Raw genomic sequence first — 15,440 nt, 5'->3', positions numbered from 1 at the left:
ATAATGGGGCATGTCGTGTTTAGGATTGCAGCTAAAATGTGGATGTGGATTCTCTCTTCCTCTTTCCACATGATATTAAGTACACGTTGGCTTTCAGTCTATTATAACTGGTACTTGTCACATTTGCCGTGCAGACAATTCTTTCGTCAGCAACCATATAGTGTTATCCTCGCATGCGAAATATCGCACCGAGCTTTGATCATGTCGTGAAAAAAAGTGTTAAAACGATTCTATACAATTATACCCTGCAAGAATAGATCCATCCATACATTGTGATCCTCTGATGAACTCTTCGAAGGATATATTGACATGTCCTTCTCTCGTATAGAAATTAGAAAACATGATCATCATCTATAATACAATAGAAGGTTGAAGATACATACATGATTGGAATTTGGACATATATATTTTTTTGGATTTTGACTTTGAAAAATTTTCGTGAGGTTCCGAAGTCAACTGCACATTTAAAGAGTCGTCCTCAGAAACTGTACAACAAGATATATTACGGCCAAGAAGAGTGCAATCTGATAAGCATCTCTCTGCAAGTCATCATCCCTTTGAAAGAACTAAACCAAGTAAATAACATGTCAGTTTCATGATTAATGAATCTAAGTAGTAAATTTTAACATTTTCAATGTACATTACATGTCAATGGGCTCGATCAGCTATCGCATCACCTTAATGCAAGAGTACTTGCAACCGATATACTTTTAACTAATTATTCTTTGATATGTGAGATAATAATGTAAGACAATGATATGAGCAAGACGTACGTAGAACAAATGGCCTCACAGTGAATGCACTCTTGCATACCTTCCATGTTCACAAGAAGTTGATAGTAGTTATACTATGTAGGACAATGATATGAGCAAGAAATATCTACCAAAATTACTTGTAGTGTTAAGGTGATTGCCAATGGATTGTGTCAGGTGAATCAAAAGCGGAACAGAGACACACCTACAAAATAATGGAGGCCATGGAGGGTTCCTCTAAGAGGGAACATCAAAAACTATAAGTTAAGGGATGAGGAAATACAAGTTAATGAGGGAGAAGCTCTGAAGTCTTGCATATAAAGGTTGGGTCAACCCAAATCAAAATGGCAATCCACAAAAGCATCATGGGGGGTGATATGGACAAAAATGGCAGTGTGACACGCCATCCCCCTGAGCAACACACTGCCCGAGGCTCGCCATACCCTGAAGCAGCTCGGCCTCCCACGCAACCAAAGGTACAGTCCTGCCCTGCAGACAGCTACATCAGGTAACATCAAACCTCCTCTATAAATACCCCCGAGCCCTTGGCAAAGAGAGAGAGGACACACTCAACACACCACACGGAGGTTTCTTCTCCTCCTAAACCCTCCCCCCACATCTTTCGCTAACTTGATCGTCGGAGGGGTCGGGCCGAACTCTCGGCCCGACCTGTGTGCAGGTGCGAGACGGTGTCGCCTCTTCCCGACGCTGCGGCGGAGCTTCTTCCCGACCCGACCTACCGACCCGATCCACCGACCCGACCTCCCGACCCGAACCACCGAGCTCGGCCGCCGGGAGACCCCGAGGAGCGTCCCCAGGAAGATCCCCGTCATCCGGACCTGAACCAAGCCGCGACGGCCCCCGAGGCCACGGCTAAAAAAGTTACTTACCATAACAGAATGGCGCTAGAAGGAGGGCCCGAAATGACGGTACGTTAGATTTCTCCTTGGTTGCTCCACTGCAGCCGACCTGCACCAGCAGCAGCGACTTTTGGGATCGGTCTCGGCTTCTCGGCCCCGCGCGCCTCGGCCCCTCGGCCCCACGCGCCTCGGCCCCTCGGCCCCACGCGCGCGGCCAGCCCGCGCGTCTCGGCCACTCGGCCCCACGCGCGCGGCCAGCCCGCGCGCCTCGGCCCCTCGGTCCCACGCGCGCGACCAGCCCGCGCGCCTCGACCTCTCGTGGGCCCCTCGGTCCCACGCGCGGCCAACCCGCGCGCCTCACGCGCGGCCAAACCGCCCGTGTCCCACGCGCGCGGCCAAACCGCCCGCGTCTCATGCGCGCGGCCAGCCCGACCGCGCCGAGCGTCTCGGCCACTCGGCCCCACGCGCGCGGCCATCCCGCGCGCCTCGGCTCCTCGGTCCCACGCGCGCGACCAGCCTGCCCGCGCCGAACACCTCGGCCACAACCTACCCGAGACCTCCTCGGCCATGGCATGCCCGAGAGCTCCTCGGCCACAGCCTACCCGAGACCTCCTCGGCCACAGCTTGCCCGAGACTTCCTCTACGCGGCCTAAGTAGCTCCTCGGCCATAGCATGCCCGAGAGCTCCTCGGCCACAGCCTACCCGAGACCTCCTCGGCCATGGCTTGCCCGAGACTTCCTCTATGCATGCACAAGTAGCTCCTCGGCCACAGCATGCATAAGGAGAGATATGGCGTCGCTTGAGAGACGCGGCCTCATGCGCAACCAACACGCAGCCTCGCTGGCTCGGCCACTCGGCCTCATGCGCGGCAAACACGCTGCCTTGCTGCTTCACTGCCTCGGCCACTCGGCCTCATGCGCAGCCAACATGCTGCCTCGCTGCCTCGGCCACAAGCGCCTCGACCCCTCGGTCCCACGCGCGCGACCAGCCTGCCCGCGCCGAACACCTCGGCCACAGCCTACCCGAGACCTCCTCGGCCATGGCATGCCCGAGAGCTCCTCGGCCACAGCCTACCCGAGACCTCCTCGGCCACGGCTTGCCCGAGACTTCCTCTACGCGGCCTAAGTAGCTCCTCGGCCATAGCATGCCCGAGAGCTCCTCGGCCACAGCCTACCCGAGACCTCCTCGGCCATGGCTTGCCCGAGACTTCCTCTATGCATGCACAAGTAGCTCCTCGGCCACAGCATGCATAAGGAGAGATATGGCGTCGCCTGAGAGACTTGGCTCATGCGCAGCCAGCACGCTGCCTCGGCCACTCGGCCTCATGCGCAGCCAACACGCTGCCTTGCTGCCTCGGCCACTCGGCCTCGTGCGCAGCCAGCACGCAGCCTCGCTGCCTCGGCCACTCAGCCTCCTGTGCAGCCAACACGCAGCCTCGCAGCCTCGGCCACTCGGCCTCATGCGCAGCCAACACGCTGCCTCGCTGCCTCGGCCCCTCGGCCTCGTTCGCAGCCAGCAAGCAGCCTCGCTGCCTCGGCCACTCGGCCTCGTGCGCGGCTAGCACGCAGCCTCGCTGCCTCGGCCACTCGGCCTCATGCGCAGCCAACACGCTGCCTCGCTGCCTCGGCCACTCGGCCTCATGCGCAGCCAGCACGCAGCCTCGCTGCCTCGGCCACTCGGCCTCATGTGCAGCCAACACACTGCCTCGCTGCCTCGGCCACTCGGCCCCGTACGCAGCCAGCACGTAGCCTCACTACCTCGGCCCCTCGGCCTCGTTCGCAGCCAGCGAGCAGCCTCGCAGCCTCGGCCACTCGGCCTCATGCGCAACAAACACGCTGCCTCGCTGCCTCGGCCACTCGGCCTCATGCGCAGCCAGCACGCTGCCTCGGCCACTCGGCCTCGTGCGCAGCCAGCACGCAGCCTCGCTGCCTCGGCCACTCGGCCTCATGCGCAGCAAGCACTACGCTACCTCGGCCCCCTGCGCAGCCTGCCTGCGCCGAGCCCACCCCAGCGCGGCCTGCCCGCCTGAGCAGCACCCGCTCGGTCGCAGCCTGCCTGCGCCGAGCTCCTCGGCTGTATTCACTGCCGAGTCTATCTCAAGGCGGCATGCCCACCTGGGTTATGCCCCTCGGACGCAGCCTGCCTGCACCGAACACCTCGGACACACACTGCCGAGATCTACCTCGGCGCGCCCTACCCGCCTCCGACGTGTTCCTCGGCCGTATGGTGCCCGAGACCGCTTCCTCGCGTCCTGCCCGCCTGCTCGTGCTACTCGGCCGCATGGCCCTCGCGACCACGCCTGCGCGGCCTGCTCGCTTGCGTCGTGCTCCTCGGCAACGTGATGACCGAGACCACACCTGCGCGGCCTGCCCGCCTGCGTCGTGCTCCTCGCTTTCATCATCCCCGAGACACACCTGCGCGACCAACTCGCCTGCGCCGTGCTCCTTGGCTCCATGTTTCCGAGACAGGGCAGTGCCGCCAGTACGCCTGCGTCGTGCCCCTCGGCTCCATAAACCCCGAGACTCGCCTGTGCGGTCAGCCGGCCCGCGCCGAACTCCTCGACCATACCCACCTGGGTTACACCCCTCGGTCGCAGCCTGCCTGCGCCGAATGCCTCGACTCCATGCTTGCCGAGCCCACCTCCTCGGTCGTGTAACGCCGGAGGCCACAACCTCGGTCACACAACACCCGAGACCACGCCCTACGCGGCCTGCCCGCCTACGTCGTGCTCCTCGGCTCTTCGGCTTTACGCCAGCGCGGCCTGCCCGCCTGCGTCGTGCTCCTCGGCTCTTCGGCTTTACGCCACCCGAGACCACGCCTGCGCGGCCTGCCTGCCTGCGTCGTGCTCCTCGGCTCTCCGGCTTTACGCCACCCGAGACCACGCCAGCGCGGCCTGCCCGCCTGCGTCGTGCTCCTCGGCTCTTCGGCTTTACGCCACCCGAGACCACGCCTGCGCGGCCTGCGCCGTGCTCCTCGGCTCTTCGGCTTTACGCCACCCGAGACCACGCCAGCACGGCCTGCCCGCCTGCGTCGTGCTCCTCGGCTCCTCGGCTCTTCGGCTTTACGCCACCCGAGACCACGCCTGCGCGGCCTGCCCGCCTGCGTCGTGCTCCTCGGCTCTCCGGCTTTACGCCACCCGAGACCACGCCTGCGCGGCCTGCCCGCCTGCGTCGTGCTCCTCGGCTCTCCGGCTTTACGCCACCCGAGACCACGCCTGCGCGGCCTGCCTGCCTGCGCCGTGCTCCTCGGCTCTTCGACTTTACGCCACCCGAGACCACGCCAGCGCGGCCTGCCCGCCTGCGCCGTGCTCCTCGGCTCTTCGGCTTTACGCCACCCGAGACCACGCCAGCGCGGCCTGCCCGCCTGCGTCGTGCTCCTCGGCTCTTCGGCTTTACGCCACCCGAGACCACGCCTGCGCGGCCTGCCCGCCTGCGTCGTGCTCCTCGGCTCTCCGGCTTTACGCCACCCGAGACCACGCCTGCGCGGCCTGCCCGCCTGCGCCGTGCTCCTCGGCTCTTCGGCTTTACGCCACCCGAGACCACGCCTGCGCGGCCTGCCCGCCTGCGTCGTGCTCCTCGGCTCTTTGGCTTTACGCCACCCGAGACCACGCCTGCGCGGCCTGCCCGCCTGCGTCGTGCTCCTCGGATCTTCGGCTTTACGCCACCCAGCTCGCCTGCGCAGTGCTCCTCGGCCCTCATCAGCTCCATTTCTCCCGAGTACAACTCTGCTGGACTTCTTGACTGAATTGCGCACCTCGGCCTCGTGCTGCTCGAGACGCGTTCGCGCGACCGACCCGTCTGCGTCATGCCCCTCGGATCCGCAGGAACAGCCGACTTGAAGTAAGAAGCCATGCATCGGACTCCCTGCATGCAAAAACCGACGCATAGCTCCTTTCGGGGGGGGCATATGATATGGACAAAAATGGCAGTGTGACACGCCATCCCCCTGAGCAACACACTGCCCGAGGCTCGCCATACCCTGCAGCAGCTCGGCCTCCCACGCAACCAAAGGTACAGTCCTGCCCTGCAGACAGCTACATCAGGTAACATCAAACCTCCTCTATAAATACCCCCGAGCCCTTGGCAAAGAGAGAGAGGACACACTCAACACACCACACGGAGGTTTCTTCTCCTCCTAAACCCCCCCCCCCACATCTTTCGCTAACTTGATCGTCGGAGGGGTCGGGCCGAACTCCCGGCCCGACCTGTGTGCAGGTGCGAGACGGTGTCGCCTCTTCCCGACGCTGCGGCGGAGCTTCTTCCCGACCCGACCTACCGACCCGATCCACCGACCCGACCTCCCGACCCGAACCACCGAGCTCGGCCGCCGGGAGACCCCGAGGAGCGTCCCCAGGAAGATCCCCGTCATCCGGACCTGAACCAAGCCGCGACGGCCCCCGAGGCCACGGCTAAAAAAGTTACTTACCATAACAGGGGGCATCAAATGAAAATGTCAAATAGATGACTGGACCAGTTATAATGTGAGCAAAGATTACAGATGATTAAGTGACATTTAGCTTAATACTACTTTGAAGTTTCAATCCTGATGTTCTTACCAACAAGTTTTCTAAGTGGCAATCTTTCGTTCTCTCTCTCTCTTGCTACTTTTTTTCTTTCTCTGAGGAATCCCATGAGACATCTAACTTATGCTTGTGTTGGGTTTCTTAGACCTATTACATAGTTGTATGTCTGCAGTTCAGGAAGCTGATAACTCTGCAGGTCAGAGTTAAGGCCTTTAGCTTTCACTATCAATTACTAATTTTTATTATAAAGTTAAATAAGTTACAATAATTTATGGGGATATATCATCACAGGTTAACAGAACTAACATTTCCATACTAGTGAAAGATGATTCCACCAATATAAGGCCTGGAAAGAAGTATACTTTAAGGCTACTTTTCTCAAACCCTTGAAGCCAGTGACAAACTATGCTGTGTTCTTTATGACTAGACATGCTGATCAAATGCAACATAAATAGCTTGTTGCTTTTTTTTTGCCCAATTTGAAACATAGTAATAGAACTCTTATAACACTTTACACTTGCTTTCTCTCCTAAATATGATAAACTACATATTCTCGATATACTGGATTATAAATCTCTATATGTTGCAACTCCAAGTTCATATTTCCCTCAAGTCCCACTCTGTTGGTGAGCCAAGCACCTGTTGGGTTCCAGGCTGGCAATTTATGTTGCCAACCCTTGCGGCCCCTGAGCATGCCACATGGTCAGGGTGTTGGACTAATAGAAGTTTCTTTGGTTCTCGTTAGGACCCTAATCGCTTTTCCTACTTCCCCCGAACCCTATTCCTCTTTCCAATCCATTCACCCCTCTGGATTCAATAGATACAATGTCCCCCCCATCACCTTCCCTCTTGATTGACAACAACTTCCAGATCAAGGTTCAGCCCCATGCTATCGAAACCTCCTTAAGGTAGCCCCTCACATCCAACTCCACTTCCCCTATTGAAGCTCTGGTGGACAAGATTACCGCTGCATTTCAGAAGATAGCAGATGGAGCTTTGTTGGATGGTGATCTTTTGGAGGGTGATCTAGGGGTAGAATGGTTTGTCATCACTGAGCCATCCAACCATCCAGCAAAGTTCGGAGGCACCCCCTTCAGGGAAGTCTAAAGCATTTCTTGCTTTCCCTCAAACAATAAAAAGAAAAAAAAAAGAAATAGTTGGAGAGGGCAATTGCCTTTGATTCTACACAAACTTGTGTGGATAATCCCATTATGCAAGTAATTTCTTTCCATTTTTACAATATGAAAATATGCCCGCTTGGCTTCTCTCAGCCATTTAAATTCCACTTGAGATTTAAAACCCATGGCATCTTTAATTTTATTCACAATTATCACTTGAACTATTTAATCCTTTTAGAAACTCATCTGCAGGAGGATGGTTTCAGGGCTTTTATCCGACAAATGGGAAAGCCAAAGCCAGCAAATCTAGCAGCATTATGATGCTGTGGATATCGGACAAGCTCAAAGCCACCTTAGTGGATAGAAACCATGAGTAGAAACCCTCAAGCTGTCAATTTAGTTTTACAATACAAAAGAATGCCCCCTTGGCTTCTCTTAGTCATTTATGCAAGTAATTTTCCCTCTTTGCGCAAGGCTTTATGGAATGAGTTTCTGTCCATTAGTATATTGTCTGAGATTCTATGGTTTCTGTGCAGAGATTTAAATTTCACTGCCTCTCTGGAGGACAAGCTTGGTGGTTGTCAATTCACTCTATCTCATTCTGTTTTGGATTTGAAGTACTTCCTTTTTTGAACCTGTTTGTTGGACTTGGGATTTGTTGGCAATCGTTTTACATGGTGCAATAGCCATTTTGGTAGAGATAAAATTGATGCTCACTTAGATTATGCTTTGGCTAATGAAAGTTGGATTTCTTTGTTTATTCAGTGTTCTATTTCCCACCCCCCCAAGGTCCTCTCTGACCACTCCCCCATTTTATTCAAGGCTGGACATCAGGTTGTCACCTTTAGACCTCGTCCGATCTTTAGGTTTGAAAACTTTTGGCTTGAATGATGAAATCAATGATCTTGTTCTCAACTCTTCTCCAGATCCTGTCTCCTTAATCCCATGTTGGGTCTCCACTAGTACCTCTCCTCCCTTAGCCTTTCCCTCACAAACTGGAAAAGAGCCAACAACGACAAGCTGAAGGACTCTATTAAGCAAACCATGAGGGAGCTAGCTGATCTGGAACTAAAGAATTCTTGTGAATCCCTCTCTGATTTGGAACTTAGCCAATTCCATCCCTCCACAATAAACTTATGATCCTTAATCGTCAACTTCACTAAAGTTCAATGGCTTAAGCAAGGTGATAAGAATGCTAAGTTTTTCTATAAAATGGCTTCCTTCAGACACAAAAGAAACCAAATTACTCTTCTCACTAAGGAGGATGACACATCCACCAATAATCTTGGGGAGATTATCTCCTCCTTTGCCCGGGGATACTCTTCTCTTTGGGCCTCTACCCCCCCAACAATCCCATTGATTGATCCTTGTGCCCAACCCTTCCTCAATTTCCAGTCTCATCCTCCTCTAGCCTTTACCGAGCCTTTTCTCTCTAGGAAATTGAGACTGTCCTGTTCCAAATGGGCCTTGGGAAGAGCCTAGGTCCCAATGGATTCAATATTGAATCTTCTCGACATTTCTAGTTTAAACTCAAGACCTCCATTCTATGGTCATTCTCTGCTTTTCACTCTTCCAACTATTGTCTCCCCTTGAGTTGGGGAAAACACTACTTATCTTTATTCCTAAAAAAGATAACCCTCCTGGGGTTAAGGACTTTAGACCCATTGCTCTTTGCAATGTGGTCTGCAATCTCCTATCCAAAATGTTAGCAAACCGGATCAAACCCTTCCTCCAAAATCTTATCAGTTCAGAGCAATCAGTTTTTGTTCAGGGCAGAACTATTCATGACAATATTCTTATTGCTAATGAACTTGTCCACACTCTTTCTAAATCGAAAGGCAAGTCTCCCCATGTCCTCCTGAAACTTGATATTGAAAAGACATTTGACTCTCTCTCTTGGGATGCGATCCTTTAAGCTCTTCACCATATGCACTTCCTCTAGTTTACACCAAATGGATCCTCGTGCTTGGATCTCCTCACCCACCTTCTCATGTTTAATTAACGGACCTGTTTCTAATTGGTTAGTTCCAGCACAGGCATTAGACAAGGGAATCCCCTTTCCCCCTACCTATTTATTCTTGCTCAACATATCCTCTCCTCCTTAATATCTTTATTTGGTGCTCAAAAGCAGATTATCCCTTTCAATCTAAAGGGGGTGAACATATTGCATTTAATGTTTGCCGATAACCTTCTTATTGCTTTCCATGCCAATCCAAAATCTTGTTCCAATGTCCTTAAGGCCCTCGGTATCTTCCAAAAGCTTACCAACCTTAAGAGTCAACTTCCACAAATCCAACATCTACTTCTCCAAGAATGTGTTACCTACCTCCAGACACTTGGTTGCAACTCGCTGGGCATAAGGGAAAGGCACTAGCCCATAAAATACCTTGGCTCATATCTTTCCCTTGGCTACCTTCCCTTAAGCTTTCAAAACGTCATGGTTGATAAAGCCCTTTCTCAGGTCCAAGGATAGTATAAGGGTCTTATTTTCTAGGCTAGGAAGATGATACTTATAAATTCTATCTAGACCCACCTTATTTTCAATTGTAATATCTCTGATTCCATCCTTAATCATATGACTCACATTGCTTGGAATTTTTTTTTGAACTCAAACCCTTCCTCACGTATGAAACTTATTAGTTGGGACACCATTTCTAAACCTAAGGATTGTGGGGGTCTTGGCCTTCGTGACCTACTAACGGTCAACAAGTCCATTTGTGCCAAGCGAATATTGTCAATCCTTAACAATTCATATACTCTTCGCGTTCACATTCTTAGAACCAAATATGGGGGAACTTCACCCTTGGATTGACCTTGCCTCAATGAATCTCTCTCAATCCACGCGTAACATCAACCACCTTACCAGGAGCATTAGAAGAGGCTTTAGGAAGCTGATTGGTAATGGTGTCAACACCGATATTTGGAACAACCCTTGGATTGACAACACCCTTATTAGTCACTGGCCTATACTGTTTAATGTGGGGGAGTACTCCAATTTTTGTAAAGTTTCTGATTGCTGATTGCTAACTTTTGAAATGCTTCTATTCTTGAGCAGCTCTTTCATCCTTCCCTAATTGAAAGAATTTTTAGAATTCATATTTCCCGATAATGATAAGTGGATCTGGTAATCCAATCCCTTGGCCTCTCTTTCTACCAGCGGTGCCTATCAGTATATCAAATCAAACTCTGGAGATGAGGGCTGACAAGGCTGGAAGGTGATATGACAGCTTTCTATTTCACCAAAGGTTAAACAGTTCCATTGGAAACTTCCTAAAATCACCTCCTAACATCTGATTTGTTTGCACACCTACTCCACCATTAGTTAGAAGCTTGCTTTGTTTGTAAGCTGCACGTTGATTCTTCCTTTCATATGTTTCTCGAATGCCTTGTTGCTACTACTTTTTGGAACCTACCTCAAAGCAAACTTAGGCTTCGCTTTAAGTTCTTTGGCTCCTGGTCTATGAGTACTTGACTTAGAGAAGAGGAAGGTTTTAGCAAAGCCAAGATCACCCAGATCCTTTCTGCCATCTCCTATGACATATGATCCCTTTGACTTAATAGAAATAAGGTCAGATTTTGCAACTGCCCAGTCAAATCTTCATTTTTAGTTTTCAGGCATGTGCCCTCGGGAAACTCCTTGGTTTCTCGGTGGTATCATTGCTGATGTCAAGCTTTTGATGAACACTATGCAGATTTCATGTTTTACCTATATACCTAGAGCTTGCTCTTTTGGGAGAACCTCTTGGCTCTCCATTTTTCTGTAAAGAGGACGATGCTTGTAGATTGTCCAGTTCTCTAGCTGTGTTCTTCTAAGTTCTAACTTCAATAAATTTTTTGCTTTTAAAAAAAAAAAAGCTCATACTTAGTCTTAAAATATATATATACATATATACTCAAGCATCAGTCGCAACCAACTTCTGCAGTTATCATAACATACATTCTTATGCTAAACTACTGTTACATGTGCATGTGTTGAATGAGACATTTTTTCCATGCTTGCCAAAACAAGAAGATACATGTTCAGGGAACTTTAATGGAAATATGCAGAAAAGATTACCTTTGTAGGATCACCAGAAGGGTCAGGGTAGATCTCCAAGTCCTCTTTTTGGGTTGACAAGCGTGTTGCTGTATTCTTAGCAGCATCAACAGTATCTTTGACAGATTCAACAACGGAGAACAATCTCCTGGAAATCCAGAAATACCACTGAGCAACAGGAGATGATTGAGACAAATCCCATGACTCTTCATGTTCAATAACTTGGCCACTTATCTGGTTTAAGGTGAAGCGGGAGTCCACTCCAACTTGTAGGTCTCCTCCTATGCTTGCAATTGCAGGGTTTTTAGGTTTCCCTTTCAGTGTCCACTTTATGCTCAGTACACTAGTTGATAACATTACCATTTCCTGCACCGTCTGAGACATGCATCACAGTTAAAAGCTCAATAGATGCATCTCAACTGCCATTCTGCTCACAAAAATATGAAATTTGTGCTTATTAGTAACAACAACTGAAACTGACACCCACAGCAGTAACACAGTTTTATTGACACTGCAATTTTTTCTCGATAAGCTACTAAGCAGATGGGGAATAATTTGAACTAAGACAGCTCAAAGAATTATAGATTCAGGCATCCCTGACCAATGGGCTCTGGATTCTAGATTAAAATAAAGTAAAAGATAATGGTGCAAACCATCAAAATTATAAAGAGATAATAGCAGTACAAAGTCTTACCACTGATGGATTTTCCAGTGCATCAGTTGCCCAAAGAGGTCTTTTGTATTTTTCACGCCCAACGAAGCTCCTAACTGGATCCTGCATCAACATGAAGTCTACACCATGATACCTAGGCATGGAAATGAATAGATTTTTTGGTGAAAAACAACAAACATCCAGGACAAGTTTCACAATCATATAACAATTTTCTGCTTATAAATAACACTGCTCATAGTTAGGCAAGTGGACTTAATTTATTAATCTTCTCTGCGGAACAAAGATCAAAGCAGGGTCTGAACTAGATCACAACCTTGATTTAGATAACCAATAAATTTCTTTATGATCACTGAATCACAATGCTTATTAGTTCCAAATAATCAAGCAAGCGAAGGATTCTACACTTGATGATGAAAATTAGGCAATTCATACCAAAGGTAAATGTTATGGTTATCATTTCGGAAAATTAAACACACATATTTGAAGCAAAAAGAAAACTAAAACAGTTAAATCATGGAAAAGCCACAAGATAGAAACATGAACCATGATGTTAAGCCACTAGGGGAAAAAACATCCACCTCACTGAAGACATCTACACAGGTGGAAGAACTAATTTTTGTAGGATTAAAATAATCATTAATTAAAGGCATCAAGATGTCATTATTAAACAGTTTTGGAACATGAGAAAAGAAAAAAACTTTCTTTACCACTTCTTGTCACTAAAAATTTGAAAGAGAATTCTGATGGTTTCTCCAAATTATACAATGTAATCCAGACAAACAAAAAATATATAATTTTTGAAAGCTCTCCAGGTAACCAGAACAGATTAATCTCATAACTATTCATTATTTAGAATAGGTTATCCAGAATAATTACCTTATATTTGACAGAAACTGAATAAGATCCTAGGGCACGATTTCCTTCTCGCATCTCTAGTATATCCCGAGCGAGTTGTCTTGCTGTTGATTCCACCTGAGGGCTACTAATGCATTCAAATTCATTGCAGAGTTCGCCAAAGTCCATGCTATCAACTAGCTTGTCAGATTCAGATCTTTCATTTGCAAAGTACAAAGATGTCTCAGTTTCTTTAGACCCATCCACGACTGTATGATTATAGATCAACTTGTTAGAAATCTCAGAAGAAACTATAGATAAAGAAACAACAAGCCAAGAAGCATCAAGCATAAAGCAAAAGTTTCTCATTTCAGGAAGTATTGCCATATGTAGCTCCATGCATATACATGCACGCACATTCAGATACATATGCAAGTTTGTGCAATAACAAAGGCCTATGTACATAGATACATATGCATATCTATATGCAGCAAATGCATAACAAGTCGTTTGACCTTTCCGTGTCCTCTCATTGCTTGGTAAGGATGACAAGTTTAAACCAGACACATGGTGCACTGGCCTGATCTAGTCTAGTTGGATGGTATTCGACCAATTTTACCTTGGAAAATTTTGATCAGGATCAGAATGAGGATGATTCACTTATTCCCATCCTACAATTTCATACAAATAATTTTCTTACTATGAATGGCAAGCTTTGGTACCTATATTAAGATTACCCTTCTGTGATTTGGATGATGAGGGTTCGAGTAACAAAAATAATGTCTATATTGTTTAAACGTACTCCTATCAACTATTTGTGATTTGGATGATGAGAGTTCAAGTAACAGAAATAATTAAGGAGATTACTACTTGCAATCCCCTCTTTACTATTTATAACCTAATTTTAATTTTTTTTTATATTTCTAAACAACTCCTTATAGATGAACTTAAATACCCTCTTCTTCTCCTTCTTCCACCTCCTCCTCCCCTTCTTCTTCCTCCTTTTTCTTCCTCCTCCTCCTCCTCTTCTTCTCTATTTATAACTCCATTTTAAAAAAATTTAATATTTCTATATCATCCCTTTGCAAATGGATTATACCTCTTGGGGGACATTGTGGAGGCGGCAGCGAGTGCGAGGGGGGAGCATCGGCATTGATAGAGAGCGTGGGGTAGCGATCGATGCCGGCATCGGTAGGGAGCGCGAGGGAAGTGTCGGCAAGGAGTGCGGGGCGCGATGGCATCGACAGGGAGAGCAGAGTTGTGGGGAAGAAAAATCAGGTGCCCTCCAAAGATGACAGTGAAGAGAAGTTGCTCTCCATTCAACAACCACACCAAGATCAGGTGCTAAGCATTGGACGACACCAAACACCATCTTACAAAAGGATAAATGTAAAGTTCCGGTCAGATTAATTGAAGATGGGATCTAGTCCAAGACTTATTCCATTGGAATCAAATTTCTACTGCGTAACCCAGGCTTGACTGGACCAACACCAAGAAAACCATTTCATCAAACATCAAACATGCGGTCGACACGGCCAAGCTCAGTTTAAATCGAGTCTACATAAAGAACCGATCGACGTTCTCCACACGCTCGATCTACCCCGAGTGAAATTTGAATCACATCGTAGTGAAATGACGGGGCAAAATCAAATTGGGAAATAGTTTTAATGAGGAACTGGCAATGGACAATCCCCACAAGTCCGGGATTTGTACGTCGTATAGAGTCGCGGCGTGTAGACAAAACGATCAAAACAACGATCAAAGCACAGAGGGACGAGAAGGGTTGGATACCTCGAGCGCGGAGAAGGCGGCAACGAGCTCGCGGACGAGAGGAGGAGCTCGAAGTCGTAGCCGACGTCGTTGAGAGGAGGAGAGGGCGGCGGCCGAGCGGGCCACCGGGAGATGGAGGCGGGGAGAGGGCGGAGGAGAGCGCGGCGGAAGGCATCGGCAGCGGCATTCGGCGTACTTGGGTCGGTCAGCACATTGTGGGGAGGAGAGCGTCCTTTGATGATCTGTCGCTCGCTCGATTCAATTCCTTGGCCGCCGTAGAAGCCAGAAGACGAACAAATGGCGGGCGTTGCAATCCATCAGATAAGGCGGTCCCGCCTCCACCTCTCTTCTTCTCCCTGTGGTAAACTTGAACCGTATGATGGGCCTCATCTGTAATCTTGGGCCGGGCCGCATGAATTGTCAATCATTTTAATTACAGAAAAAAGTTCGGAATAAACTCTCATTGGTTCAAGAAAATCTTAGTTTTTGGGGGGTGAAATGGGACATCAGCTGAACAAGATCAAATGATTTAACTTAAAGCAATGGATTTGAAACCCATTAAAAGAAACTCTGATCTAATTTACATCATAAAATTGAGACTTTAATTGTGAAGTAACACAATAAAAAAACGAAGGCTGATCACATATATTTTTCTTGGAGAGGTGGATGTCACATAATCTTGCATTTGAACAGAGAAATAGTGCTATGCATATACCATCTCACATGCTAATATTTTTAATAACATGGTAGACAGGAGCTTCATGGATTGGTAATTATTGACTTGCCAAAATCTAAATAGAAAAGTAATTTGGGTTTCCAGATATTAAGTTCATCACAAGGTCATAGGATTACAGTTGCCTCCTTCCCAGCCCATG

General features: G+C 48.8%; 1 protein-coding gene across 2 annotated transcripts; it reads right to left on the bottom strand.

Annotated features, from left to right (window-relative positions):
* Positions 1–279: 279 nt before the first annotated feature.
* On the bottom strand, positions 280–15,440 carry LOC135680501 (uncharacterized). 2 transcript variants are annotated; one of them, XM_065194456.1, is made up of 5 exons: positions 14,587–15,440; positions 12,838–13,064; positions 11,983–12,063; positions 11,310–11,663; positions 280–566 (listed from the first exon to the last, which is right to left on the bottom strand). In XM_065194456.1, the coding sequence occupies exons 1-5, from the start codon at positions 14,750–14,752 to the stop codon at positions 465–467; spliced, it is 930 nt and encodes a 309-aa protein (XP_065050528.1). In that variant the 5' UTR covers positions 14,753–15,440; the 3' UTR covers positions 280–464. The 2 variants fall into 2 exon arrangements, with proteins under 2 accessions (XP_065050528.1, XP_065050527.1); XM_065194455.1 differs by having other exon boundaries at positions 280–456.

Source organism: Musa acuminata, chromosome BXJ1-8 (assembly GCF_036884655.1).
Source record: "Musa acuminata AAA Group cultivar baxijiao chromosome BXJ1-8, Cavendish_Baxijiao_AAA, whole genome shotgun sequence".
Lineage (NCBI taxonomy): Eukaryota > Viridiplantae > Streptophyta > Magnoliopsida > Zingiberales > Musaceae > Musa > Musa acuminata.
Note: the sequence above shows the minus strand (reverse complement) of the source record. Positions and strands in the feature narration are given on the sequence as shown.